Genomic DNA, 27,949 nt, shown 5'->3' with positions numbered 1-27,949 from the left:
CTCCAGTGAGCTTGGGGCGCTGAGAGAGCTGCTGTCACCCCCGGGGCACACGTGTCCTGGCCAGTTCTTGGACTAGATGACCTTTAAAGGTCCCTTCCGACTCAAACTATTCTATGATTCTATAAGCCAGCTGCTGAGGGAAGAGGGGGGGGGGACAGACAGACAGCCAGACAGAGCCCAATTAAACCCTCCCCTGGCCAGCCCCTGACACTCCCTCCTGCATTTTCCAGTCTGTGGTTACAGCACTCAAAGGGTTCCATTAAGTCATCAAGTTTTACAGGTTCCTTAAAAAAAAAAAAAAGAGGGGGAGAGAGAGAGTGCGAGAGAGAAAAGTTTGGTCATGGTAGGGAATGAGTGATCAAAGCTGAGCCAAAGCTTCCTGTTACACCGGGACTATATATATATCGTGTCTTTAATGTTGGGGGATGTAAGCAGGCTGCTAGGAGACTGGAGCGGGCGCTGACTCTCTGCCTGATTTCCCAGCTCGCTGAGGTTTCTTCCACCGACCACAATGAACAAGTTCCTGTGCTGCACGCTTGTGGTAAGTCCCTTCAGAGAGGTAGATAGGCTTTACGATGCATTACAGCTTCAGAGATCAGGCTGTAAAGACAGACGGCTTTTCTTAGGGGTTTTTTGTTTTGTTTTGTTTTGTTTTTTCCCTTGTGTTTTTTTTTTTTTTGTTTTGGGCATTTTTTTTTGCCTTCTCTCCGTTTTCTTGGTAAACCCTTTTCATTTCATCATGCCGAGCTTTCCTGGTGAGGTTTGGAGTGCGATGGACACATCCAGCTCCAGGGAGGCAGCAGGGATTTTGATTCCATTCTTAAGGTAGTGACATGATTTGCTTTTCTTTTGCCTTTTTCCCTATCTCTCTCCTTCTATAAGGTTTCATTATAACGTGCTGACACAAAGCACTGTGTCTAGGAATGGATTTAGAAACTGTAGGCTGGGATGTTTGTTTTTGATTTACAAAAGCTCCATCTCTGCCTGCCTCTGTAATCTCTGCTGCACTGGCACTGGTCAGTATCTCAGATACTGGGCTGGCTTTCCTACCCGGGAAAACCACGGTGAACTCCAGCAAAAAGCACAAGCATGTGGTGCTTGTTTTTGCTTGCTTAGAAAATTCAGCTTCAAGTGCGAGAAAGTGATGAATTAGTTGCTCTGTCAGTAGCTATTACAGAAAAAGTTGTTACTAATTTCGGTGTAAGCCCTCACTTTAATAAGTTTTTGTTTACTTGGTGATTTAGCGAGATAGTTCCAGATGAAAATTTAGAGATGTTAGCAGTGCAGTAAATCTTTCAAAGTGTCATTTAGCCATATGGAATTGTGTATGGTGTCAGAGTAATTAAAACCTGTGTACAGACAAATACTGTGTAACATCTATTTGGAGGCTATTAATCTTTTGGAGAAGAAAGCATTCAAAGAAAAACATTAAAAAATAATATCCAGAACAGGCTGTCAGGCATATCTGCACGGTAGCTTCTTCCTGGGTTGTTTTGGTGAGTACAGTGGCATTAATGTTGTGGCAGCGCATTAGCACTGAGATCCATTTATTTTGAAGGCTCTTTATAAATGCAGTGAGATTTCCAGGATCCGATGAGTAATGCGTGTTTATTACTCTCTGCACAACTTTTTGAAAGAGCTTTTTGAGAAACAGACCCAAAGTAATTAATGGTGCAAGGGAAGCAAAAATTGTCACGCTTGTGGTCAGCAAATTGAAACAGGACAATTTTTTCATCTTGTATTTGATGTTGTGCCTTCTTTGTCTATATGAAAGTACAGGAAGTTAATCTGGGAATTTCAGCAATAGCCTGTTACAGGCTTGGCTTCTTATCTGTGTCTGTCATAAAATAATCACATCAGCATTTTGATTTTGATTAAATGTAATGTGCCTGTTTATGTTCTTCCATAAAGTAATAGTGTTTGGTGAAGTTCAGCATAATCCTCTGGCAGATGAGTCCCAGGGCTGAAATATGTCAGTGGCAGGAGTACATACCAGAGAGCTTCATCATTCAACTCTTTCTTTAAATTATTATTTAAAAGCAATTTATTTAAAGTTATTGTGAAGTTTAAGTACTGTCAGATGTGCTAGAACTCAGAAAAGTAGTTTTAGTACCTGTTTTATAAGAACACTTGTAAGAGGCATAGCAGCAGTTCAAAAGTTGTGTGTGTTTGGCTTACATACCTTAAGGCCAGTTCGGAGACACCATAGCTAAAAAAGGTTCTTTGGACATGATGTATTTTCAGCCTTCGCCTTTTTGCTAAGGTTTCAGAAAGGGACCTGCTGTAGTGGTGCACACATGTACATGTTGTTTGCTGGAACACTAAAACTGCTTGCAAACAGACAAGTGTTATGAAATCAGACTGAATTGAAAGAAATTCCCCAGAGCTGGATCTCGTTACTTGTCACGTAACTATCTTGACCCTTAAACTTGACCTTTCTCTATTTTGGATCTCTGGTTGCATGTGACATTCTTTTTCTGGCCTGCCTGTTGGGTTTGCTGTGTGTAGGCAGCAGTGGCTTTGCAGCCCGCGAGGGTAGGAGTTATCTTTCTGTCTGACTTGCTTTCTGTCTGTCTGCATGTGTCTTGGTTAAAAATAAAACACCAAGGTTACCAGAAGGATTTTTAAAAGATATTGACATAATTTAAGTAACACCCACTGTTCAAATCTCACAGAAACTTTAATTTTGTTCCTTCTATATTTAACTTTCATCCTAGTAGATTTACTACTCGGATGGTCTTCCTGGAGAAAAACACCTGTTTGTACATAATACTGGACATACTGTTTCTCTAGCTAGATGGTCAGTTGTTAGTAATTCTGTTTAGTGCAAAGACAGACTGTAGTCATGGTGGTAACATCCCAGGTTTGGATTCTCTCTAAATCCCACTGTCACTCTAGTGAATAACATTCCAAAATATGAGTTATAAGACACATCTTTTGGTGAGTAGCTCATTTGTCTTTTCTTCTTTCCACAAGCTTCCAGGCAAATGAAGCTCACATAAACAAAAACTTTCAATTTAACATTTCTTTTATAAGATGCAAAACTCCTCTTCAGTTGAATGTAATTTTCCTACCACTGAAAATGAAATAATATGGTAGATCCTTAAATTGCTTTGTGAGACCTAAGTTGCTTTGTGAGTGGCAACTAACTGCGTCACAAAGTCTCTAAAACATTTGAATTGTTGACGTATTGCTCTGCTGGTAGAGAAATGGAGACAGCGGTTGGTATCCTCAGTTATGAATACAGGTTGCTCTAAACAGTCACTAGTTATATTTGTGATATAAAAGAGCAGCCTGCACTTCACAAAGACCATACAGAAGTAGGTCTTGTTATGTCCAAGGTGAGCAGGTTGCATTGAAGCTGTTGGTGGAGTGGCGGAACAGCTTCATAAGAGAAGCTCAAAACAGCAAAAAAGGCTCTGATTTAGCTTTTGTCGTGCACCTGATGGTCAGCTGTGGTCTGCCCAAAGGTGCTTCCTCTTGGCTGTGCTCTCAGAGAGCCTGCAGCGACTCACGGGTTAGGCCATTCTGCTCGGCTGTCAGCCCAAAGAGGTTAAATTTGGTGATTGCATGGGGCCCCCTCAACAGCAAGGTGAGGACAATGAGATTTGAGCATCTCCCAGGAGGATAGGAGCCATTTCTCTCTAGACGACAAATATTTTATGATGGCTATTTGAAATAGACAACCGTGGATCTGATTGAGCATCACACTGTCATGTATTGAATCTAGAGATAGTGTTTTGATTTGACAAGCTATTGATTAGGAGGACCTCTTCAATATGATCGGTGCTATATTTTGTCACTGAGATTTCTTTGAAGACTGTGCATGATTTCAATGAGGTATTCTGCCTAAGGGCTGAGGGCAAGTGAAGGCCTCCTGCCTTAGCTTTCTCCAAATACTTTGTGTAGAAATCAAAGTAGGAGAGTTGTGAGGTTTTACTTTGAACCCAATGCAAACACTAGGAGCGATCTGACAGATGCCTTGAATGATTATTTATCACGCAGGAAAATATGCTTCAGAATAGTTGTGGAATGCAAAACAGAAACAGATTTATCTTTCTCAGCAAATTAAACATTCTCCTTTGGTCTACAACCCAAAACCGCAAACCCAAGCTATATAATAATATTTTCATATGCTGAAAAGCCACTTTCATTTCTCGCACAAAGCAGTGATTTAAGGGGATGATGCTTGAAGGATTTTTGCTTTATATGCTTTGTCTTCCAGTTCATTTTAATTCAACAAGAAAAAGCAAGTGGCTCTTTGCCTTACATTTAAAGATGAAAGAAAAGGGTGTGTACTTTTTTCATGCCCAAGATCTGAAATGAAATTTTACTATCACATTATTTCTCTTTCAAAAGCATCTTCTAAGGAGGGCTCAAATAAATGGACTGCACAGGCCTTTTATGTTAGCATTGACAATTTTGTGTATGCTGACATAAAGATGGTACAGAAAAATACAGCTTTAGGCCTGATGTGTTGAGTGACACAATCAAAGAATTACTTTTTAACCTAGGGTAACTTATTTTTTAATAATTTCTCAGTATTTACTTGCATGACAGTAACTTACGCTAGAGTTATATTTCAGTACTTACAGTTTATCCCAACTTCTGTCATGGATATGGCCATCCTGAGAGGTACTCAGGATTTAGCCCAAGGAGATGGACAGGGACTGAGTTTTTCAGTCCTTTCAGAACTGAGCCCATGACACTAGATGTAAATTTCATCCAATGAGGTGGTAGATAGATGCAGTTAATGATCGTAGGTTTTGTTTTGGTTTACTAATTATCTTGTGATAGTATTTCATTTCAATACTTATGATAGTATTTCATATTCATAGGGGAAAAAATACCACAACACATTAAAACATTCAGGATTTTTTTTAAAATTAATCTTTGTATTTCAGTACCCCTAGGAAAACCCTTCGCAATTGCGTGCGCTCTGAATCAGAGTAACAGCTAGTTTGTTGAGATGAACAAGATGAACAAGGCTTCCATTGGTATTGGGATATAAAAGATGTGTTTAGGGTTCAAAACTGAAAGAAACTTATTCCAGGAAACCAAATGGCTTTCAGAAATGTGTTGGGAGCTATATTTAAACTACTTGAGTTTCTTGCACCTGCTTCTCAGTAAAAGGCTGCTCCCAAACTTCCTCTGCTGCGAGAATCCCCTTTTCGTTTGACGGCATTATCCTTTAACAGACAAAGTTCTCTCTGTGTGTGTTCATGTCTACCTGTACTGAATATATAGGCACTGCTTTGAATTGCCAAGATACTGAACAAGTGAAGATCCTCTTAAAGGTGAAGCTCTCTGTATCCTTCCAATATTTCTTGATACCTCTTCTGGGCTGAAATAAACTTTCCTAAACAAGGATGAACAGAATTCTGTGCAATCATCTGAATGACAGATCCATAACTTGGCCAAGTGTAGAACTGGGAGACTCCAGCTTTGGTTTTTTTCGGGTTAAAGGGTGAACATGCTTATTCCAGCAAACTGAAGCTATACTTGTTTCTTTCTCCTTTAAAACCAGAATGTGCCACCTTCTCTAGCAAGTGCAAAAAGGCCAGTACCAGCAGGATTAGGGAGAAATCCTGCTTTCTGTGAAGCTTTGAGGAAGACCAATGATCATAAGATTATAGAATTGTCTAGGTTGGAAGGGACTTTTAAGGTCATCTAGTCCAACCTAACTCTGATAAAAACCATCACTAAACCATGTCTCTAAGCACTATGTCTACCCAGTCAGAACTAGATCATGGCATTTTCATGTATTCAAATAGTGCTATTCCTCACAGCAGAGATTAAGGTGTTTAGTAAATTGCCCATCTTTAAATATGGGCATTCAGGTCAATCAGAGGTTTTATGTGACTGAGAATTTGCTAACAAGTTGGTCCTAGCATGGCTTAGGAGGAGAAATGTCAGGAAAGACACAAAATGCATTGAATTAGCATTTTAATGTGATTCAGGAACATGCTTTTGAAGGGCCTTTTCTGATCATCCTTATTTACTGTATTTTAGTCTGCACGTTGGAGCAGACTTGAAGTGCACAAAGTGGATTTACAAAAGTAAACTGGATTGATGAAAGTAAATCCAGAGACAGACTCCAGAGACGCACCAGATGCACTGTAAGCACTAATGCATGCTCAGTCCATGAGAACAGACTGAAGTTAGTCCAAAATAACCCCCCTGAATCACGCATAATGTGGGTGTCAGGTGCTCAGCACCATCTGTTTTGCTCTACAAATCTGCTGTAACAGGTGACCCAACTTGCTAATCTAAGCACAAATTCAGTGGGTGTTAGACCAGTAGAAAGGACAATTTAGAGATGTCCCCCTCTAGCTTATTCTGTGAGCTCGGGGACAAGAAAAGGCTTTTCATGCTGTTCATGTCAAGTTGCTGCAGTAAAACTAGTGAAATTTATACTTAATTACCTTCCATCATTCTTCCTGCATTTTTGCAAAACTTCTGAAAAATAGATTGCTTCTACTTCGGCACTTGACATAGGTTCAAGGATAACTTTTGATTTTCAAGTTTCATATTAATATTCAGAATACTCCTGTGTTTTTAGTCTACATAGAATACAATCTTGCTGCTCTAATCTGTAAGTATTATTAAGTGACCTACAGTAGTCTTATGAAAAAATGTGGTGTTGGAGATCGGATTCTAGAAATGTGGTTAACAACATACTGATGGATGTACTGGATCTAAGAAAAAATGAATGCAGACAAACAGCCCTAAAAAGCCCCATATGCTGTCTATGGCAGGGGTTGAGAACTGGTGCATAGAGGAGATGGAAGAAAAAGGCAGAAAAATAACGATATTTTTCCAAAATACTCCTCCAGACTCAAGCAATTTGTGGTTTGGGATTTCCTGATCTAAAAGTGATGTTTATTTTTAATAGCCCTTTATTAGAATTTTCCTTCATCACTTTGTCCAGTTGCATTTTGAACTCAACTGTTTACAATGTCCTGTGGCAATGAGTTGCATAGCTCCCTGTACTAATAGGATTGTAGTAGTCAAACAGCAGTAGTAATGGCAATCTGGCTCTATGTTAAAAATTATGTATAAAGTGCTCTGGTAAAATACTGGAATATTAATTGCATTTATAGCTTTAGTTTGACTGAAGAGCTTTTTCTCATACTTGTTTACTAAATAAAAGAGTTGGATCCTGCTCAGCCACTGGTAGGTGGACGGATGGATTATAGCAGCTCCATAATGTGTGTTTCTGGGAAGGAAGGGAAGACAGGTGTGATGTGCTTTTCTTTTAAAAACACAAAACCAAAAATCAAATGCAAAGGCTGATCATCCTTTTAGTGATACTTATTTATTGATCCTATTGTTATGGTTATTGGTTATGCTTATTTAGATTAATAGTATTCTGGTTGCCATTAATAGTTCATAGCTATTGGTACTTCTAAAGGCAAAACTTTGCATGGTCTCAAACATATATTGTCCAAGTATGGTTTTGTTCAGTTTTTAAAATCAGTTCTTTTCAAATTGTGTTGAATTATTTCCAATTTTTATTGGCATGCTTCACATAGCTGTAGGTTCTTCAGGAAGCAAGTGCCTCCATTTTTCTTTACAAAACCCCGTGTTCTTGTACTCTGATCACTGGATCTGAATTATTTCTAATCCTGAATCATCTCCTGCAGCAAAACTTCTCACTTGCCTCATACGTGATTTCCAATGTAAATTGCTGAGTCAGGAAAATAGAGAAAATATTCTTGTTTTTACTCCTGCATGTTGCAGAGAGGACTTGGGCAGTCCTGAAATGGTCCACCTAACCATTTGGGACGTGAAAATGTGTGACCAAGGGCAGAGGCATGACCCAGAGGAGCAGATTCTGCTGCAGTGGCAGCTTTGGGTTCGCTGTGGGTTGTGCATTGCAGAAAAGGAAAACTGGCATTTCTGCACAAGGATGTGCTGTCTGTATCTCTCCTTGCTGTCCCTAATCATTTTCACGGTGTCAGATTTTCATCTGTGCTGGGTATTGTCTTGGGTTTCCACGGACGTCTGCATGAAATATGGGTTGATTCTTGTCTTTGTAGCTTCTGTGCCACATGTTACAGTCTGTTCTGCAAAGGGAATGTGTGTGTCCATGCAAGTCTTGGACTCTGGGATGCTATATTATCTGTTACACAATAAAAACTGTAGTAGAAAACCTGACCACATCAAAAATTAATGGGATTACCAGGAATTCCTTATTACTAGAGCAACAGCTGTAGATTTACCAAAGGTGGGTGTATTTTTCATCAATGGAAAGCCATTCACCATTAAAAAATGTGCTCCACCCTCTTGTTAAATAGATGGCATGAAACAGATCCAGTCATTTAAGAAAAATGGAGTGGTGCATTGCACTTCAATGAGTAATAAGGAATTTCTCACAGTGGAAGAGATTGTGCATTGAGACCACATGAAAAAGTGGGATCTCCACCTCTAGAAATCACAGATCGGACAAGTTACAGGGTTTAGTCCAGGGTAACTGGAAGAGGCTTTGAGGAATAGCCATACTATCTGCATTTTGTGCTTCAGCGTGTCTAAGTATAGCTGTATAAAAAGTGGATTCATAGACAGGCTACAGGACAATGCACTAAAGAATATTTTCTGAACCAGTAAGAGTTCCTAATTTAGATACCCAATATTACTTGGTGCAAACTCTGTGACTTGTGTTAATGCAGATGTAAATTAAATTGTCCTTTTCAACCTTAGTAAGACTATCACTTAAAAACTGCCATGCTGTGGCACAAGTGATGCCGTTAGAAAGAATCATAGAATGGTTTGGGTTGGAAGAGACCTTAAAGACCATCTTGTTCCAACCCCCTGCCATGGGCAAGGACACCTCCCACTAGATCAGGTTGCTCAAAGCCCCATCCAGCCTGGCCTTGAACACCTCCAGGGATGGGGCATCCACAGCTTCCCTGGGCAACCTGTTCCAGTGTCTCACCACCCTCACAGGAAAGAATTTCTTCCTAATATCTAATGTAAATCTCCCCCCTTTCAGTTTAAAACCATTACCCGTCTTCCTGTCGCTATACTCCCTCAAGACGAAACCTCTTTAAGAAACATAGAGTCTGAATGAATAAAAAGAGTTAATTCCAGTTACACTTTGGGGACATATGCATTGAAAAAGAGGAAAATATGTTCTTGCAATTGATTTGGCAACTTCGTATTATCTGGCTGGGATTAAAAAAGCAACAAAGACAAGTCAGCTGGATCTACAATTTGAATAGATACATTAAAAAAAAATCTTCAGTCAGAGCCAGTTTACTTCATCTTTATAAAACGTACAGGTTTTAGAAGAGAAGTGGCCCATCAGTAATGCAGCACTGGGACAGATCCGGGTTCTCAGTGGGGAGAGTGACCTGCAGGCAGACCCCCTGGGGCTCAGGGCAGTACGTAGGGGGTAAACCCAAGAGGGGTTTTTTTGATAGGTTCATGGAATCATGGAAACAAATTGTAAGGTACAAGACCAAAATGATGTGACAGGGAGGTTGTTTCTACAGAAGGACAGGACCACCTCAGCTCCTTAGATCGTACCAGCAAAGTGGACTGTTGCAGGAAGCAGAGCAAGGGTAGGGTCATGACATGTGCAGGTACTGAATCAGGTCCTCACGGCAGCCCTAAATCTATGATTTTAGATAGAAAGGGAAAGCATTAGCCTGGCCTCTGCCAGTTCACGCTATTAAGTCCTTAATATTCCCTTCCTAAACTGCAGCATTCTTTACCTCTGCATGAAGATGCATATTCAAACTCAATGTAGCTGCCACGTTTTATCCCCGGAGCTGCTGCATTTCAGTGCAAGATCAAATGAAAGGCATTAAAAAGGAACCTATATTGTTCTAACCATTCATTGCTAGTAAAAAAGAATATTGTAAGGAATCAGCTTTAAAGATATCCGTGGTAGTGGTGCAATACACTGGACAGATTTGTAAGTTCAGGTACCTTTTCTTTTGCATCTGATGTGGTACTTAAAAACACAGTCATGCATAATCCCTGCCTTGCTGTTCATCAAGCATGTTGCCAATGATATTAATAGGCCAGATCCTGTGGTGCCAGGCAGTAATATTAAAAGTGATATTAAAAGGGTAAATGGGAGAAGAACAGGATCTAAAAGTCTGGAAGAACAAGGATGTGCTTATGCTGGGAAGATCCTAAAATTTTCCCATTCTAAGACAGACATGGGAGAGTCCAGAAGCTGGGTAATATTTTAAAAATTTCTAACACAAACATTTTTTTGAAGATAATGATATGATTAGACTCATAAACTCATTAAAGCGTAGGTTTCTTCGTGACTGTGGTGCTCCCCGGAACTAAAGCGAGCGATGGTTTGTTTCCCTGTTGCTAGCTCTTGGACATTTCGGTGAGGTGGACCATCCAGGCCGACTCTCCCCACAAGTATTCCCACTATGACCCAGGGACCTCTCGCCAGCTGCTGTGCGACCAGTGCCCTCCCGGGAGCTACGTGAAGCGGCACTGCACGGCCAGCAGCCCCACGCAGTGTGCCCCGTGCCCGGATGAGTACTACGCCGAGGAGTGGAACAGCAACGAGGAGTGCCAGTACTGCAGCGCCGTCTGCAAGGAGCTGCAGTACGTCAAGCAGGAGTGCACCAGCACGCAGGACCGCCTCTGCCAGTGCGTCGAAGGCAGGTACCTGGAGCTGGAGTTCTGCTTGAAGCACACGGAGTGTCCTCCCGGGTTCGGCGTGGCCCAGCCAGGTACGTACCCCTTGTCAATACACCCAGGCTTCATTTAGAGCTCTGCCGCGTGGCGGCTGCTCGTGTGGCAGTTGCAAGATTAGAAAAGAGGCTCCTCCAGATGAAATTACAGGACAGTAAATTGTAAAGCCAATTGAACCTGTTCCTAGCCTGCATCATTTGGACTGTAGCCAAAGGAACATTTCTCAGTGGAATATCCTGCTCCTACAGTAATATATAACTTAATGGCAGTAGCAAATGTAGCAAATTGCACTCTAATGAGAAACATGATGGATTACCTCTTTTAAAGGAACATTATCTGGAATGTAGTATTTCTCTGTGTGATAAATAATAATGTTTTTTCATTTTGAAATCTGCTGTTTCAAGCAACTGTATATCTTGACAAACACCAGGAGCACTACGTGTTTGACACCAAGTGTATAATTACAACAATATTAATATAGCTCTAGCATCACAGCAATATGTGGTAATAATTAATTATCAGCATCCTAAGTGGAACTCTGAGGGAAACAGTTACTATTATCAAACAAACAACCATTTCTTTGTCAAGCGGGCTGGCATTGTGCTGTAGGTCTGGTGGGGTTACAGAGCGAAGCGGTGCTTTTCAGCAGAGTGTATTCTTCATTTAAGACAACATAAATTGTTAAACCAATAATAAATTCTTCTCTCAAAACAAAATACATCATTTCTCATTTGGCAAGTGTCATGGGCCAGTTTAGCTTCCATATTTAATACAGCCTGAAAGAATTGTAAGCTGTCATTGTAGCGGAGATTGATAACTGCCCGGAGAAGAGCAGTGAGGAAGGGAATCAAAGTACCTCAGCCATGAACCCATAGGCAACCAGTCTCCAAGCTGCAGAATTACTTCTCTAGGAATTATGTATACACAGTGAGAAACACTACAGCTGGCCTGTACAATTTAGACCTACTATGAATGACAGGCCAGGAATCCTTTCTTGGGTGATGAACATCTCTTTGCAGAACAACTTTTGACGTAAGGAGTAACGTTGCTGCTGTAGCTGCTCACTAGTCCCCGAGTAATTGGTTAGCTAAGCATTACTCTAATGCCCTTGCCACTGTTAAGCATTTCCACTGGCAGCTACCACATTTCCATATTATAAACCTTCATTAACCTAAATCGTTATACCCAGGAGCTTGGGTTAATGTGTTCCGCTGTACCTCAGCAGCAAGTCAAACGGGGATAGAAACAAAGTTCTCAGAAAGACATTTGGGAGACGAACAAAGTATAAACTGTCTGAGCAACCAGCCTGCTGCATCCCCGTGAGCACAGTGAAACCCTGGCAGACAAATTTGAATCCTCATTTCAAAATGAAACAAACTTTGGAAGAAGATAAATTGTCTGATCGTGTAATTTATTGGAAAGTTGGTTTCTAAAAGACCATCAGAATGAAGCAGCTAAACCCAAGCAGACCTCGAAGAAGAAATGAAAACATTGTAAAAATAATTGCATCCCTCTGTGTCAATAGCGAGTTTTTGAGATGAGGCATCGACTAAGAATTTAATAATCATGGCCCATAATGTGTTCCGGGTTTCTGCCATATGATAGCCTTGAACTTTGCAACAATGTAAATTCAGGTGAAATAAAACCCAAGTGTAGAGAAACATGCTTCCAGCACCACACAGGGAGATGGTGAGCTCCAGTGTCTCATTCAAAGCTTAAAACATTAGCAATCCGTTTCCCCACTGCCGGTCACTCGTGATTGCACTGGGCAGATGGCTTTATTTTGGCAGTCCCCTTTTGTGAGTGCAGATTAAGGTTCTGTTCCTTTCTGCCACGGTGGGCCCTGTGCATGTTGAGAGTTTTTAGCAGCACTGTGCTGGGGAAGCAGAGCCGCTACGGGGCTGCACCAGCTCCCCGGCGGCGGCTGCCGGTTCCCTGGGGAGGATGGGGGATTCCAGGAGAACTGGAGGGAGCGGCAGAAGGGCCCCGAACAAGAGTGGCCAGATAAGCAGAAGCTGGCAAAGCTGGGAGGTGACTTTATGCTCGACCCTGAGAACACTCGATGGATTATCCGGGTTATTTCCCTCTCGTGCCGCAAAGGTTATAGAAGGAAGCTCTGAGCGGAACGACGCACCGTTTGCAGGGACTCTCCTTTCTTCCCCTTCCTCGCTGCCAGAACACAACAGCGGCGTGTCTGTAGCAGGGAAAGTTGCTAAAAATTCAGACTTCTCAGCAAAGCTAATTGCTGCCCACTCAGGTGCAGGTGCAGGCTGGAGTTTCGTACAGCCCAGGGCTGCAGCAGCGCACGTTGGGCAACAAAATGCAAGGGCAGAGGTTGCTGCTGCTGGTTGGGTGCTGGCTGCAGAGGGTGGAGGATTTCCAGGGTCTGGCAGTATACAGGGTCTGTGATTTTCAGACACACAACTGAAAAATTCTCCTTTGTTTCCACTTGATGTCTGATGAAAGAAGTGCTAGGTTGGGTGTATGCAAGTATTACACTTTATTTCACGGCTGGTTGAAAACTGGAGATTGATACTCTTTTTCTCTAAGGAAATGCCCCAAATAAATAAAATTTACTTAAAAGCTAACATTAAAATAATCATCCACATGTAAATACTTCCAAAATACACTAGATGGAGGCATTTTCTTATTCAAATATAATTTCCAATTTTTTCCAAAAAATTTTGAGCACATGCTTAAGTTCATGTTCAATAATGAAATATTAGCTATTAGACTTTAGACACTTGCTTAAATGTTGGCTGAATAATGATTAATTAAGAGTGAATATACAGCATTTCTTGGTGCTGTTATTTTCCTGCCGCTGGTGATTTGACTGTTTGCATTGTTTCAGATTTCATGCATTTATTTTCTTCCTCTTTGTCAATGCAATAGAAAGATATACTGTTATTCTATTGTTATATCATATATTTGATTCTGAAGCAAAACTATGCGTAATTAAAACACCAAGTAAAACATATATATATATTTTAAATATTTTTGCTTATTGGACCATGTACTTTCTTTGCTTTTAATAATATTTTATTCAAGCCCAGAAAAAAGTTCAAAAATGTTACTGAAATTCTGTTTTCCTGTATAATTTAATATTTGAGTAGAGAAAATACTTTTCATAGGTTCTTTAGTCGATACTTAGTTGAGTTATATTTTTAGCTCAAAATAAACCCATTTGAGTAAGGTTCTGAGCAGGTATTAGAGCACAATTTAGAGCAGTTTCTTTTGCTATTTAATTATTTTGTGGAATATTTGTACAGTTGCAGGATGAAGGTCAGACATCATGTAATGTCTGAGTAGACTCAAGTAATTACTGATTTAAGGATATTACCTTACTAAATTACTGATTTAATCGGCAATTACTGATTTTAAACTTGGTAACAAGTGTATGTAAGCATGCTATTTACTTTCTTACTCCAGCAGGAACATCATTCTCTTAAAGAATCATTTTTGATTTTAAAGATTAAAGTGTTTATTTTTTTTCCTAAATGTGATTCCTTCATAAATCAGAAATGTGAAAAGAAGCAGCACGATAATTTTGAGAGGAATATTTTCTTTTATTTTTGTGGTGGTGCATTTTTTTTAAAGTTGAAGTTATGCGTAATTGAATGCATTGTTCTCCTGTTTCCACAGGTACCCCTGAGAGTGACACTGTATGTAAGAGATGTCCAGAAGGATTTTTCTCAAATGAAACATCGTCCAAAGCAGCCTGTCTAAAGCACACCAACTGTAGTGCACTGGGTTTCAAAACAGCCTTGAAGGGAAATGCAGTTCGTGACAATGTCTGTCAGGAAAATACAGATACAACACCTCAAAAATGTGGAATAGGTATGTATCATATTAAGGAAGAGCGCACTGAAAACATACCTTTAATTACAGCTAAAAACAATGTATCAGCATTTATGATAAAAATATCTAGGTTCGTAACCATTTGACTGCTGTGGTGATGGCCACAATAGAGTTTTAATTATTGTAGGTCGGACCAAACGCATCTCAAGCACAGAGATCAACAGTGCTGTAAAGACCACTTTGCTTTTTAAGCACGTTTTGCTTATCAACCTTGCTACTTGCCTTTTTTTTTCTTTTTTCAGAGAGAAGCAGGGTAACAGAGATCAGAACAATTGACGTACTCTTTTTTCTCATTTCAGATGTAACCCTGTGCGAGGAGGCTTTTTTCAGGTTTGCTGTTCCTACTTTTCTCACACCTAACTGGCTGAACATACTAGCAGACAGTTTGCCTGGGACAAAGGTTAGCACAGAAAATATCGAAAGGATTAAACAAAGGCACGGAACCCAAGAGCAGACCTTCCAGCTATTGAAATTATGGAAGCAGCAAAACAAAGAGCAGGATATGGTCAAGAAGATTATTCAAGGTACCTTGTTTTGATAGCACATATATTAAAAGCAACATTCTAAATGGCATTTTAAAAATTGTTTGGGATTAAATACCTCCTGGTGATACGTTATGCTCTGAAGAGGACTGCAGGGCCTAATTGAGATTTATTGATGCATTAAGCACAGTGAAGCTGAGGCGAAGCAGGAAGAGAATTCAGCTCCTCCTGATCCGTGGAGAACTGAATTCTTCCCATACTTGTAGCCCCCTTGGAAGCATGTGTGGTGTCACATCCGAGATCCTCTTTTGAGACTGCACAATATATGAAGAATTTTGATCAAGTTGGGAAACTGTTATATCTGAGCAGTGGCTGTTCAAGTTAGAGGCAGCTGGATGCCTGCAGCTGAGGGTGCAATTTCTTTTTCTATAAAGTGGAGACTGACAGCTCGGACTAGGACTAGGTCCCCATTCATGGAATGGGGACGCATGGGAGTGAGGAATACGCAGACAGGCTTTCCCTTCTTTTTCCCTTCTGGTACCTATTTGTCATGCCAATTCACCTCTTTGCTTGTGCTGAATCTGCCAAGACAGGTGTCAAAGGTGAAATAGTGCTGCAATGTTAGCACTGAGGTTTTTGTGAGAGTCACTGAATTTTCACTGAATTTCACTGAATTTCTAGAGTTGGAAGGGACCATAGAGATCATCTAGTCCAACTCCCCTGCTGAAGCAGGATTGCCTAGAGCTAGAGCATGTTACTCAGGACTACATCCAGGCGGGTTTTGAAAATCTCCAAAGAAGGGGACTCCACAACCTCCCTGGGCAGCCTGTTCCAGGGTTCCGTCACCCTCACCGTGAAGAAGTTTCTCCTCATATTTGAGTGGAACCTCTTATGTTCCAACTTGTGCCCGTTGCCCCTCGTCCTCTCGGTGGGAACCACTGAAAAGAGTCTGGCTCCCTCCTCCTTCAACCCTCCCTTGAGATACTTGTAGGCGTTGATAAGGTCTCCCCTCAGCCTTCTCTTCTCCAGACTAAAGAGTCCCAGCTCTCTCAGTCTCTCCTCATAAGGGAGATGCTCCAATCCCTGAATCATCTTTGTAGCCCTACGCTGGACTCTTTCTAGTAGTTCCCTGTCCCTCTTGAACTGGGGAGCCCAGAACTGGACACAGTACTCCAGTTGTGGCCTCACCAGTGCAGAGTAGAGGGGGAGAATGACTTCCCTTGACCTGCTGGCTACACTCTTCCCTATACAACCCAAGATACCATTGGCCTTCCTGGCCGCAAGAGCACACTGTTTACTCATTGCCATTTTACTGTCCACCAGGACCCCTAGATCTTTCTCTTCAGTAGTTGCCTCTAGCGGGTCCACCCCTAACCTGTATTGGTGCCTGACATTCTTCTTCCCCAGGTGCAGGACCCTACACTTTTCCCTGTTGAACCTCATGAGGTTCTTCTTTGCCCAGCCCTCCAGCCTGTCCAAGTCTCGCTGGATGGCAGCACAGCCCTCCGGGGTGTCAGCCACTCCTCCCAGTTTGGTATCATCAGCAAACTTGCTGAGGATACACTCTGTCCCCTCGTCCAGGTCACTGATGAATATATTAAACAGCACGGGTCCAAGTATTGACCCCTGGGGGACTCCACTGGTTACAGGCTTCCAACTTGAACCTGCTCCATTAATAATTACCCTTTGGGTCCTGTCACACAGCCAGTTCTCAATCCACCTCACTGTCCCCTCATCCAGCCCATACTGCCTCAGTTTCCCAATGAGGATGTTATGGGAGACAGTGTCAAAAGCCTTGCTGAAGTCAAGGTAGATGACATCTGCTGCCCTCCCCTCATCCAACCAACCGGTTATGGCATCATAGAAGGCTATCAGATTGGTCATACATGATTTACCCTTGGTAAACCCGTGTTGCCCACTTCCAATAACCCCCCACTCTTCAACTTGTTTGGAGATGACATCTAGTATGAGTCTCTCCATCACCTTCCCAGGGACAGAGGTGAGACTAACTGGTCTGTAGTTCCCAGGGTCCTCCTTCTTGCCCTTTTTGAAGACTGGAGTGATGTTGGCCTTCCTCCAGTCCTCAGGCACCTCTCCTGTTCTCCACGACTTCTCAAAGATGATCGAGAGTGGTCCAGCGATAACGTCTGCCAGCTCCCTCAGCACTCGTGGGTGCAACCCATCAGGCCCCATGGACTTATGAATGTCCAGTTTGGCCAAGTGGTCCCGAACCTGGCCCTCCTCTACTAGAGGAAAAATTTCCTCTCTCCATACCATCCCCCTTGCCTCTAAGGCCACAGATTCATGAGGGGTAGTCCTAACAGTGAAGACTGAAGAAGAGTCAGGCCAACTCTTTTCATGTAAGCCACTATCAACAACTGCCACATTAGAATGACCTTTTGTCCACTTGGAATAGATTTGAAGATGCTACAGAAATTGTTTTTTCTCCCTCTTCTTTTTTAATATGCGTGCTTATGGTAGACTCTGAAGCGTCTAGAATACTTCAAAACCAAAAATTACTATTTTAGAAAACCTTGCCTGGACATTTCTGAAGAAGAAAACCAAGTATTAGGATTCTCATCACATAGCATTTTACAACATAGATGAAACAAGCATATACCAGTAAATACTTGCTGCTAACTTTGTTCGTAATTTGGGGTTGTTTGCATTTGCAAAGTTAATTAAATTTTCAAGTGCTTTTCATCTGCTTAGAAAAAAGCATTGCTAAGAGAATTACTTGAAATAACGTGAAAAAGGAAAGAATATTCACCTTGAAATGTGGATTTTTTTTGCAGGCCGTGCAGGTTGTAGTGCATTCTACTTATCTCTCTTGTCTTTTCACTTCCTGTAGATATTGATCTCTGCGAAAATAGTGTCTTAAGGCACATTGGCCACCCGAATCTCACCTATGAACACCTCAATACGCTCATGGCAAGCTTACCAGGCAAGAAAGTGGGAAAAGAAGACATTGAGCGCACAATGAAGCTATGTCAACCTACAGAGCAAGTTCTGAAGCTTCTCAGTCTGTGGAGAATAAAGAATGGTGACCAAGACACCATTAAAGGTTTAACGTATGGACTGAAGCACTTGAAAACATACCACTTTCCAAAACCAACTATCCAAAGTATGAAGAAGGTGATTAAGTTTCTTCACAGATTTACAATGTATAGATTACACCAGAAACTCCTTTTAGAAATGGTAAGGAACCAAGTTAAATCAGTGAAAGTAAGATGTGTCTAATTTAAGGTGTTTTTCATTCTCCACTGACTATTTTTCCCTAATTACTGCCAGCAGTAATTAAACTGGAACGTTGTTTTCCTACATTATGTCTTACTATTTATAGAAATGCCTGACTGGAATAGCTCTAAGTCTTTTGCAGTGTTTTTGGAAGTTTTTTTTTAATAAAATCACTTTTGTAAAAGCTGTTAACCTGTTGATAACACTAAGAGCCTGATTCTGTATTTTTGCACATTCAGAGTTGAAAAGCCCCACTATAGTCACTGGATGAGAAAAGAATGCCGGACCAGGCTCTACTACAGTATTTGCTATTTATATTCTTTGAGGTATAAACATTTTTGTTGTATATATTTATTAAGTTAAATGGAAATTGTATGAGACTGAATTTTAGGAAGAGAAATGAAAAGCACACTGTATATTTTCTAGTTAAACAAAAATGATCCCATATATTTTTCTGGCAAAATTTTGTAGCATGCTCTAAGAGTTATTAATTTCTTTACATTTTGTATTTAAAAAAAATATTATTGCTTAGTTTTATTTGTATAAGTTGTGGTATCTTTTGGTAGGGATGTTTTAATTTATCCAATGATTTTAATTCAAATATGGTGAAAATATAGCATAAGTGACCTGAATATTTAAATATTCTGTGAGGAAGTGAATGTACCATATTTAAGAAGCTGGATTTTTACATAGAATTTCATAATCTTATTTTATAAAACAATTAAATTTTTCAGTTTACTTTTTGACTGTTGTTCTACTCTTGACTCAGAAGCGGGAACTAATAACAAAGGCAGACCATGTGGATTTCAGTCCTTATCTTGGGCTTGGCTTCTCTGCTACTCCCTGTCTGGTCTAGGAATTAATATGTGAGCCAAGTAAACAATGACCAGCACGGGGTTTTCACGGTCACTGCACAGGTGTAAAAGAAGGTAAAAAGTATTAAAGGTTCTAGTTCAGGGGGCCCAGGCAGTTGGGATACAACTGATTATAGCTCCATAGACACATTTGGCCCAGCATCACTCTTGGCCCAGTGTCATTCTTGGAGAGCTCACAACCTTTGCCCTAACCACAGCTTGTAATTTCATGGAGAAAAGATGATGCAGGACCCGGCCGGACTTGGAAAGCCTCACATATTGCCACTGTGTTTAAAGGAAGGGAGCACAGAGAGGTCACATAAAAAAAAAAAAAAATCATTTACCATTGCTCTCAGCTGCAGAATGAGGCACCTGCAAAGACATGGGCCCCCAAAAAAGGGAACAGAGAGTTTATGAGCGTTGTTATCAGAAGGTCACATAATTTTAAGGACCGGTGATCATTCACTGTACACCAAAGGCTTCAGTGGCTGCAGAGAGACACCGTGCTCTTGCTTTTTGTTTAAATCACGTGAACAGAGCTGAAGTATTCAACGTATTCTTTTCCCTTGTGTAAAGGATGGAAAAGCCATCAGCATTTAGCCTTGTATGACAAATACTCTTCTGTTACAGCTGAGAGGATCTTAAGTAAAGAATGAGAAAAAGATTCCTGGTATATATAGGTGCTCATCAGAAGTGCTCTCCTTACAGAGAGTATAAATGGGTCTACTTTAAAATACTCGGGTTTCATTTTTCACTGAATTCTCACATCACTTTTTGTATCAAAAGGAATGGACTCCCTTTTATATTTCACATCCTATATATTACCACCTCATTTATCAATGTAGCTGAGAAATGGTGCTGAACACACACAAAAAATTCCTAGTTTTGTGTTGATTCATTTGAAGTATTTTAAATATTTTTACAACAGAAACTGGTTTTACATATAATTAAAGGGCTTAAAAGATGATAACAACAGAGTCTCAAATCTGCAAAATAGAGACCAGATGTTTCCATGACTCTGCCTGGTGTGGAGGTTTGGGGTGTTGGAGGTATTAAAATGAGAATAATAATCTTACAGGCAGCGAAAAGAAGAGGAATCCCACATACTTCTTATAAACATTTCCATCCTAATCCTTTCTACATTAGCTCCGCTTAATACAACAATTTAGCAATTGGTGGCACAATTACAGTATCAAGTAGTAGTATAGTTAAAATATGTATCGGTGGAATCACTTCAACAGAGCTGCTGTCTAGGGAAAAGCACAGCTGCTTCTTAGTACATGACACTGCTTTTTAATTTATACATTTTGGCTTCCATATTCCAAATAATTCTATGTAAGTCTCATTGCGAGCAACACCTTGAATGTGGTCCTTCATGAATGATAGTACTGAAGAAGGTGCTCAGAGCCACAGCCATGGCCACAGTATGAACATGCCGTATTTCACTGCAGTAGAGCATAGCCTTGACTGGATTTCCTCTGAAACTTTAGCATTAAACTATTACCTGTGCCTTTTAAAGTAGGAATACTTCTTTTTTCCTAAACATGAAGTTACACCTGTTCAATTAATTATGCCTTTTAAAGCTGATTCAGCTAACCAAGTGCCCACGCTCAGGTAGACACTTCTCAGCCAGTTTATGCCTCATTTATCAGTTCGGCTTTGCTCAGCTGGAAGGAATCGAACACTTCACATCCTGAGCAGGCAGCGCTTAAACCGTATTCCCTTCCCCAAAGAGCCTCTGGCCCAAAATAGCCAAGACAAACAAAAGCGAGACCCGGGATAATGAGGGAGAGGGTGAGGCAAACAGAAAGTGGGAGGGTTGCTTGGAAAAAATGTGGGTTTGGGGGTGGAGGTTTGTTTTTCAGGGAAGGCTGCAGGAGGAAAGAAGAGTTGTGCGGTGGCAGCAGGTGGGAGAGGGGTCCCCGTGTCCAAGGCATGGAGGAAATGCTGCTGCGGGAGGGACGGAGGGAGGCACAAGGGCTGGGGACAACCAGCCAGAGCTGGGCGACAGGAAGAGGGATGCTGTGCTCAGGGGACCCCGACCTGCCAGGGTACCGGTCCCTGACCTCTTCCCAGCCTGGCTGTGGACCAGAATCAGGGGAAGGCAACCATTTTGCCAGCCCCTGGCTAGCGGCGAGGCTGCCCCTGCCTTGGGGTGGAAAGGAACAGGGAGAGTGTGCTGCCTCCTCTGCCTCTGCAGCCTCGGCTGCCCCGGGCAGGGGCAGGGGTTGTCCCACTGTGTCGGCTTCCCCTTTGCTGAGAAAAAGGAAAGGCAGTTTCAGGAATATTTGAGGGAAGTGGTGAGATTGGCTTTAAGGCAGGCTCTTCAGCTGTCATCTGCCCAACCACGCTCTCAAAGAGTGGAAACAACCCTCAGCCACCAAAAAACACCATGGGTTTAAAGCAGAACCTTAACGGTTTCAAAATCTTCTACAGCGCTGTTTTTCAGATCTTTTTTCATACGCACTTGTCCTCCAGGGAAGCGCTCTCTCAGGTCCCAGAAAATACACGATGTTTTGGAGTAGGAGGGAAATTAAAGAAGAAAGTAGATATTAAGCTCTTTAATCATCTTTCTTTACGCTATGCACATCACCAAGCACAATAGAAGCCTGGTTCCTGACTGTGACTCATGGATGCTCTCGTATAAAATTACCAATCAATAATATAGTCTGCTGTAGACTGAACGTTTTGAAATAAAACCTGCTATTATTTAGTTTTTTAAATGTTTAGAGAGCTGGATAATGAAGGTTAAAAGAATTGGTTAGGAATGCACACGTCTGTAACTGACCACCACACTCACACTTGCACACACGCACGCACTCACGCACTGTACACCAGGAATATAGCTTGTACCGGGGACTTGGACAGGCTGTGGTGAGGAACTCAATTCAACCAAACCCTTCATTGCCCTCAGACACCCGTCCTGCCCATCCCCAGCATTGTACGGGTCAACATCACCTCCTCCTAGGCAGAGGTGTCTGGTTTGCTAGTGAATCGCCTTCCAAGTGCCCGGATTTTCAGCCTTGAAGTAATTCAAAATTGTGGCTCAGAAATAAGTAAATATTTTTAGAAAAAAAGAATGAGCAATTTCTGCAGAATATCAGAAACTGTTCAATTTTGGACAAATGTCAAATATAGGAAATACCCACCCTCCAAAATATATCTTTGTTGAAATATTGTGGAGAAGCAAAAAAAAAAAAAAAGGACAAAAATAACTGAAAAAAAGAAGGTTTTCATTTTTCTTCCTTCACCTTAAATAGATGGTAGAACCAATATTGGCAATAAGCTCAGTAGTGAAGATGGATAAAAATATCTACAAAGCTAAGTCTGCAGTCATTGTGTGACTACTCCCAGTAGAGTCAAAGGATAAATCTATGGGAAAGGGCTATAAGAGTGGACTCAGAATTGCAATTAATTGAGAAATTCTATTTTTGTACTGGAGTGTTGAACTGAACAAAACTCAAGTCAAAGTAAAGCAGGTGAGTGCAATGTGAACGCAGTTTATTCCACTCATCATCATCCTCATCCCTTGTATTTATAGTAAGTTTGCGTAGGATTCCTCTGTTTGTCTTTTTGCATTTAAAAAAAGTTCTTTCATACTACCAGGTTATTTTTTTAAAATCATCCTGACCTTTAGTACCTAGGAGGTTATTTAAAAGGAACCACATGATGAAAGATTGTGGCTTTGGCAATATTTCTTATATGAAGAGGACAGGGCGTGGTTGAATAACGGTGAAGACAGAACTTTCTGGAGAATATTTTTCTCCTTTTTTCTTTCTTTATCTATGAACATAAGTCTACATCCACTTTTAAATAAATAAATAAATAAACTTCTGGCAACTAGGACGTATGTCATGCTGGATGTGCAGAACTTTGTCAGCACACAAACCAAGATTTCTGTCTGTTGATAGTATCGACGGTCGGGAGTTGGTATTGTGCTTCAGCTCTTCCTTATGGCACTTAAGATGAGTGAAATGATACATCCTAAAGGATGTAAAGTAATGGAAACTCAGTTTCGGTAAGAGATGGATCAGGCCCTTGTGTTCTTTGAAGGGGAGAGTCATCAAAGATCAAGGTGACTAAATACCAGCAGGGTTGCAGGAGCCTCCCTTGGCCGGAGTTAGGGAAGACGAACATAGACCTGCGTTTTCGGGAAGGGTGTCCACACTCAGGAGATGTGTCAATGCTTGAAGGAGGGTGTGTTTTTTGGATTGCAACAAAATAAGCTGAGAGTGGCTGGCAGGCCGGTGAAGCCAGCGGGAAACCGGGCTATTCCCGTCTGCCGGAGGTAGAGAAGAGCAGCTTGGTTTTATGCCGCGTGGGTTGGGAGCCAGCTCAACTACCCATACAAGGAATGGGTAGTTACTGGTGTTGAGACGTGTTTTGAAAGCCTAAGAAGACTGACATGCAGAAACCTCAAGAAGTCAGAAGAATGATGCAGGAAAACTACACTTTGTGCCTCAAAATCAGACTTTGTCTCTTGAAATAATCACCAAAGCCAAGTAGCCAGAAAACAAATCTCTCGTCTTTGAAAGGAAGATTTCTTTAATGAGCAAGATGCCATAGCAGTATTTGGGTGGCTTTGTGTTGAGAGAGGATGCTCACAGGCAAGTGATGGCAGCACCACAGCAGTGACCCAGTGATGCTCCCAGGCTCTCAATGTACCTTGCAAGGGCTTGGACACCTGAGACTCAGCACAAGGATGCTCAGACCCACCAAGGAAATTGCTAGAAAGGCCTGTGTGCTGAAACTGGATCCCACCCTCCCTACCCCGTAACTGGCTTAGATGTCTCTGTGAAACACAGTCTGATAGCCTGGCTCTCCTTCGTGGTACGATGCACCCAAGTCATCCCTTTGGATGCAGACAATTGCTTCACTTTCCTGCCATGCCTGGAGCTGCTGGTCCCCACCTCTCCTTGCCCAACAGTGCGCACAGGCAGGGAGGCAGCAGCAGGGGTGGACTCCCTCCTCCCCAGCCTCAGGGGCTCCTACCCACCAGCTGCCGGGAAGAGGCCCTGAATCAGTGTGGAGACAGGACAGGATGCACCAGCCTCCAGCCTCCGACCTGGAACAGGGCCATGCCAGCAGCTGAGTGTGTATTAAACAGTGAAATGGGCAGGCAGGGACTGCATTTGCATTAAACAGGAATAGAAAAAAGTGTGGGCAGAGGCTGCATTTGTAGTATACAGGCATAGAAAGAAGCTCCTGCTAGGACAGAAAATGATGGCCAAGACCCTCTCTCCTCTTCCCCAGGCTCTGAGGAAAGCAGACTACAAGATGTCCCACCCCACATGACCCACCACTTGGGCATGTACTGCCTCTGCAGTGGTTCAGCCTCCAAGAAGGAGGATGGAGGGCTGTGGCTGGTGACCCCATGCTGAGGACATGGTGTTCTACCCCTGCAGCCCAAGGATGGACTGGAGCCATGGGGCTGGTGGAGCCATGAGCTGAGCGAGCTCGTGCAGGGGCCATGGGTACATGGGGCAACATGTGCATCTCCAGGACAGTATTTCTCACCCCCTGGCTGCAGCCAGAGGCCGTGGCCTAGTTGCCCCACGGTTTGTGTCTTCACAAATCAGGGTGACTCCGCACAAGTCAATGGAATAAGAAAAACACATGAAGCAGAAATCTTATCCCAGGGAACCCAGCAGCCAGTGGTTCTTCAGAAGCAGGAAGGATACCTTTCACTCAAGGAGGGGTGGATTCAGTTATCAGCCAGAGTAAACAGTTGATTCTGTAGCTAATTTTGTAACCCTAATATGACAGGAAACCTGAAACTACCCCACATATTCAATTTTAATTAATAATTCCATGACATAAAGCATATCCTTTTCAAGGGAGCCTGTGAAGTTGTATTCAACATACAGAGTTTTTATATCCTAACTTAGGGGTTTGCAGCAGGGTGGGCAAATGCTATATTTTACAAAACTGCACAAATCTGGAAGGATTTTAAGGCCTACAAGTTTGCCCTTTTTTAAAAAAAATATGAAGGGAAAAAAACCCATCTCTTTTTATTTTAACCATAGTAACCTCAGAATAACTCCAGAAAGCTCTTAGAAGAACCTTTCCCTGCAATAATGTGGGACATCAAACTGATACCAGCGCAATCTGCAGGGAGTTGTCTGACAGACTAAGCAAGCAGTCCTGGGAGAGTCTGTAATGAGGCCTGAGGTTTAATTGAAGGAGTTCTGCCCGAGGAAGTATCAAAACCCCTCTGTACAGCACTGCAAATTCAAACCGAGAGTCAGCTACCGTTAATTTAGGGTTCTCTTCAATTAAACTAATTGTAGAGTGTTTCTACGTGCACAAAGAGAAGCATTTCAAAAAGAACAACATCAGGTGAAACACACACAGGTCTGACTGTTCACGTCCCATCCTTCTGGTTCCCTTACAACCGTTGTGATCACACAATGGCCCACTTACTGCTGTTTCTGCTTTGTTGCAGTCCACAGGTTATTGATGTCATTTCTTCCTCCAATCTGATGGAGTAAATGGCTCTGCCCTTACCCTTCGTTTCACCCCTCTCCCTTACAGCCACATTGTCTTCCTCCTGTCACCATGCAGAAAACCTGCAAGGCACAAACTGAGAGTGCAAGGAGCAGCTTTAGCCCCAGAGCCACCCCACCTGAAATAACTGACCCTACTCAAAATATTTTGTCAGTGCAAAGGCTCCATCAGCGGTGAACAGGACGGTGAAGCACCCGTGCTATTGTTCTGTGCTACGCTGTACTTACAGAAATTGCACCTAGTCCCACACAAATCTCCCTCTGACACCACGGTAAGAGGGTGGTTGCTGCAACATCCCACAATATAATCCTGAAGTGTATAGGACAAACTCAAACACCCACAGAATACAGAATAAAAGAATTCTGACAACCAAAAAGCCTGGGTTATATGAAGGGTAATGACTAGGAAAACCCTTAAGCTAGGAAAATACAGTCCTGTGAAGAATCATCATTGCTCCCACGGTGCAGGTATTATAAGACACATGCTCCAGTTTTGCTGGAGCAACAATAAATCTGACACACACACGCACACACACACACACACAAAAGCATCAGTCCCATTGCCTGGTTAGCCTTGCTTAAGGCTAAAATACCTACAAGCCCATTCAGCATGGGAAGTACTTAATCAGCAGTTTCCTGGGTTTGCTCTCATGCCCCAGAGACACCATTCATACGAAAGTTTAACTGTAGAAATAAATGTATACTTCCAGAGTTGGCTAATTAAAGAGTAAATTAAAATAATTACAATAATAAGACTAAAAATTTCTACAGTTCTTTAAGAGCTACTTGAGTTCCTCTTTTGTAGGAGAACATCAGATTTCAGATTCAGCCCTGGATATACTACTCACTCTTGCTTCAGAGTAAGTTAATGTTCAATTCAGAGATGCCTGGAGGCAACCTCTTGCCAACACTGGAGGAGGCTTAGAGTAATTTCCCCACCTCCTGAGCAGTTTACTACCTTCTTGGTAAGGTATCCTTTGGGGAGATAATGGGTCTTTGGCCATCGTCTACATAATGCTTAGCGGTGTATTTTTTTTATGTTCCAAATGTAAGGTGTTTTCCAAAAAAATTCCCATTGAGGCATAACAAGCTGGCAGCATTTCCCTGAAAAATCCCAAGTACTGAATCTTGTGGGAAAGGGTGCTGACTCACCAATACTGATGGCTCAATATTGAGCTCTAGTACAAAGAAGCAGGACAGTTGTATTATTCAGGCAGGAAGAAGAAAGGAATAGAAAGGGAAAGCAAAAGGGAGGAAAAGACAATTTTATGTTTCCTTATGATTGAAGACATACTGTAAGAAGGGTGAGTTTAGGCTCATTTGTCATACACAAGTTTATCTGATCTGCATGAATGTGTTTTATTCAGATTCTCTGTGTCGTGCTTAAGTTCAACCTTAAATTTTAATTTGTGGGGCATCTAGCTCTGCTCTTAACCCAACCCATGAAGAAAGTCTTTCTTTCCTTTTTCTCCACCAGACTTTGAAACCCATGTAATCCTCCTTTCTCTGAGTAAAACCCAAAAAGGATGAGAAAACACTTATATATAATGGACATTTTAGAGCTGCCCTTTCTGGGAGGGCATCTGATTTATGAAGTATGTCACTTCTGACTTCAGTTGAACAGCTTATGCCCAAAAGTATATGTCTTACTTATTACATTCTTTTACATTATGATTTAAGGTTTATGCCTGGTATTCTTCATATGTCCAAGGCTTATATGTTTCTGTTGGATTTCTAAATGCTTTAAAGAAAAGAGCTACTGAAAAATTAAATTGCCACAGGCAAGTAAAATAGAGTCAGTCTGCACCACTGTCAGCATAGATAGTCATTGCTGCAGAAGGAAATACTTTCAGTATGACAGCTACAGTCTTCTTCAGACAAAGAATTATAAGGAAAAATGCTATTTCGGTGTTTATTCAGAGTAAGAAAATCTTGCTTCTGGAAAGATGGGCTGAGGAGAAATGAATACAACTTCTTTTTAGTGCAGCTATACTGTGCGGGATTACCCGAGGAAGAACCGCAGCCGCCGGGAGCCAACCCAGCCACCCCACATCCTGTCTCCCAGCCATTCTAATCCCCCCAATACAACACTGAGCACCAACCAGAGAAATTCTTGTGGAAGCTCAGATTTCAGATCCACTGGCTTTTCACTCCTCCCTCCCAGGCAAGCGTTTGCTGGTTGTGCTGGAGGGGAATTTTGAGCCCACAGAGACTGGCACCTGATTGCCCGAAGACTTTCTGGGTTACGCTGATGTGTCTGGTTTCAGTCTGGTCTCCACAGATTTTCTGAGAACCCTGTTTCAGTTCCTCTTTTCTTGTGAATTTCTCTGGGAAGAGAAAT

At 41.8% G+C, this 27,949-nt stretch overlaps 1 protein-coding gene across 1 annotated transcript; it reads left to right on the top strand.

Moving 5' to 3' along the window:
- The first annotated feature begins 215 nt into the window (after positions 1-215).
- Positions 216-18,991, top strand: TNFRSF11B (tumor necrosis factor receptor superfamily member 11b). The gene is made up of 5 exons (XM_014965144.1): positions 216-541; positions 10,340-10,709; positions 14,314-14,508; positions 14,829-15,053; positions 17,863-18,991. The coding sequence occupies exons 1-5, from the start codon at positions 512-514 to the stop codon at positions 18,249-18,251; spliced, it is 1,209 nt and encodes a 402-aa protein (XP_014820630.1). The 5' UTR covers positions 216-511; the 3' UTR covers positions 18,252-18,991.
- The last annotated feature ends 8,958 nt before the right edge of the window (positions 18,992-27,949 follow it).

This window comes from Calidris pugnax, unplaced genomic scaffold (genome assembly GCF_001431845.1).
Source record: "Calidris pugnax isolate Ruff unplaced genomic scaffold, ASM143184v1 scaffold41, whole genome shotgun sequence".
NCBI classification, from domain to species: Eukaryota; Metazoa; Chordata; class Aves; order Charadriiformes; family Scolopacidae; genus Calidris; species Calidris pugnax.
Note: the sequence above shows the minus strand (reverse complement) of the source record. Positions and strands in the feature narration are given on the sequence as shown.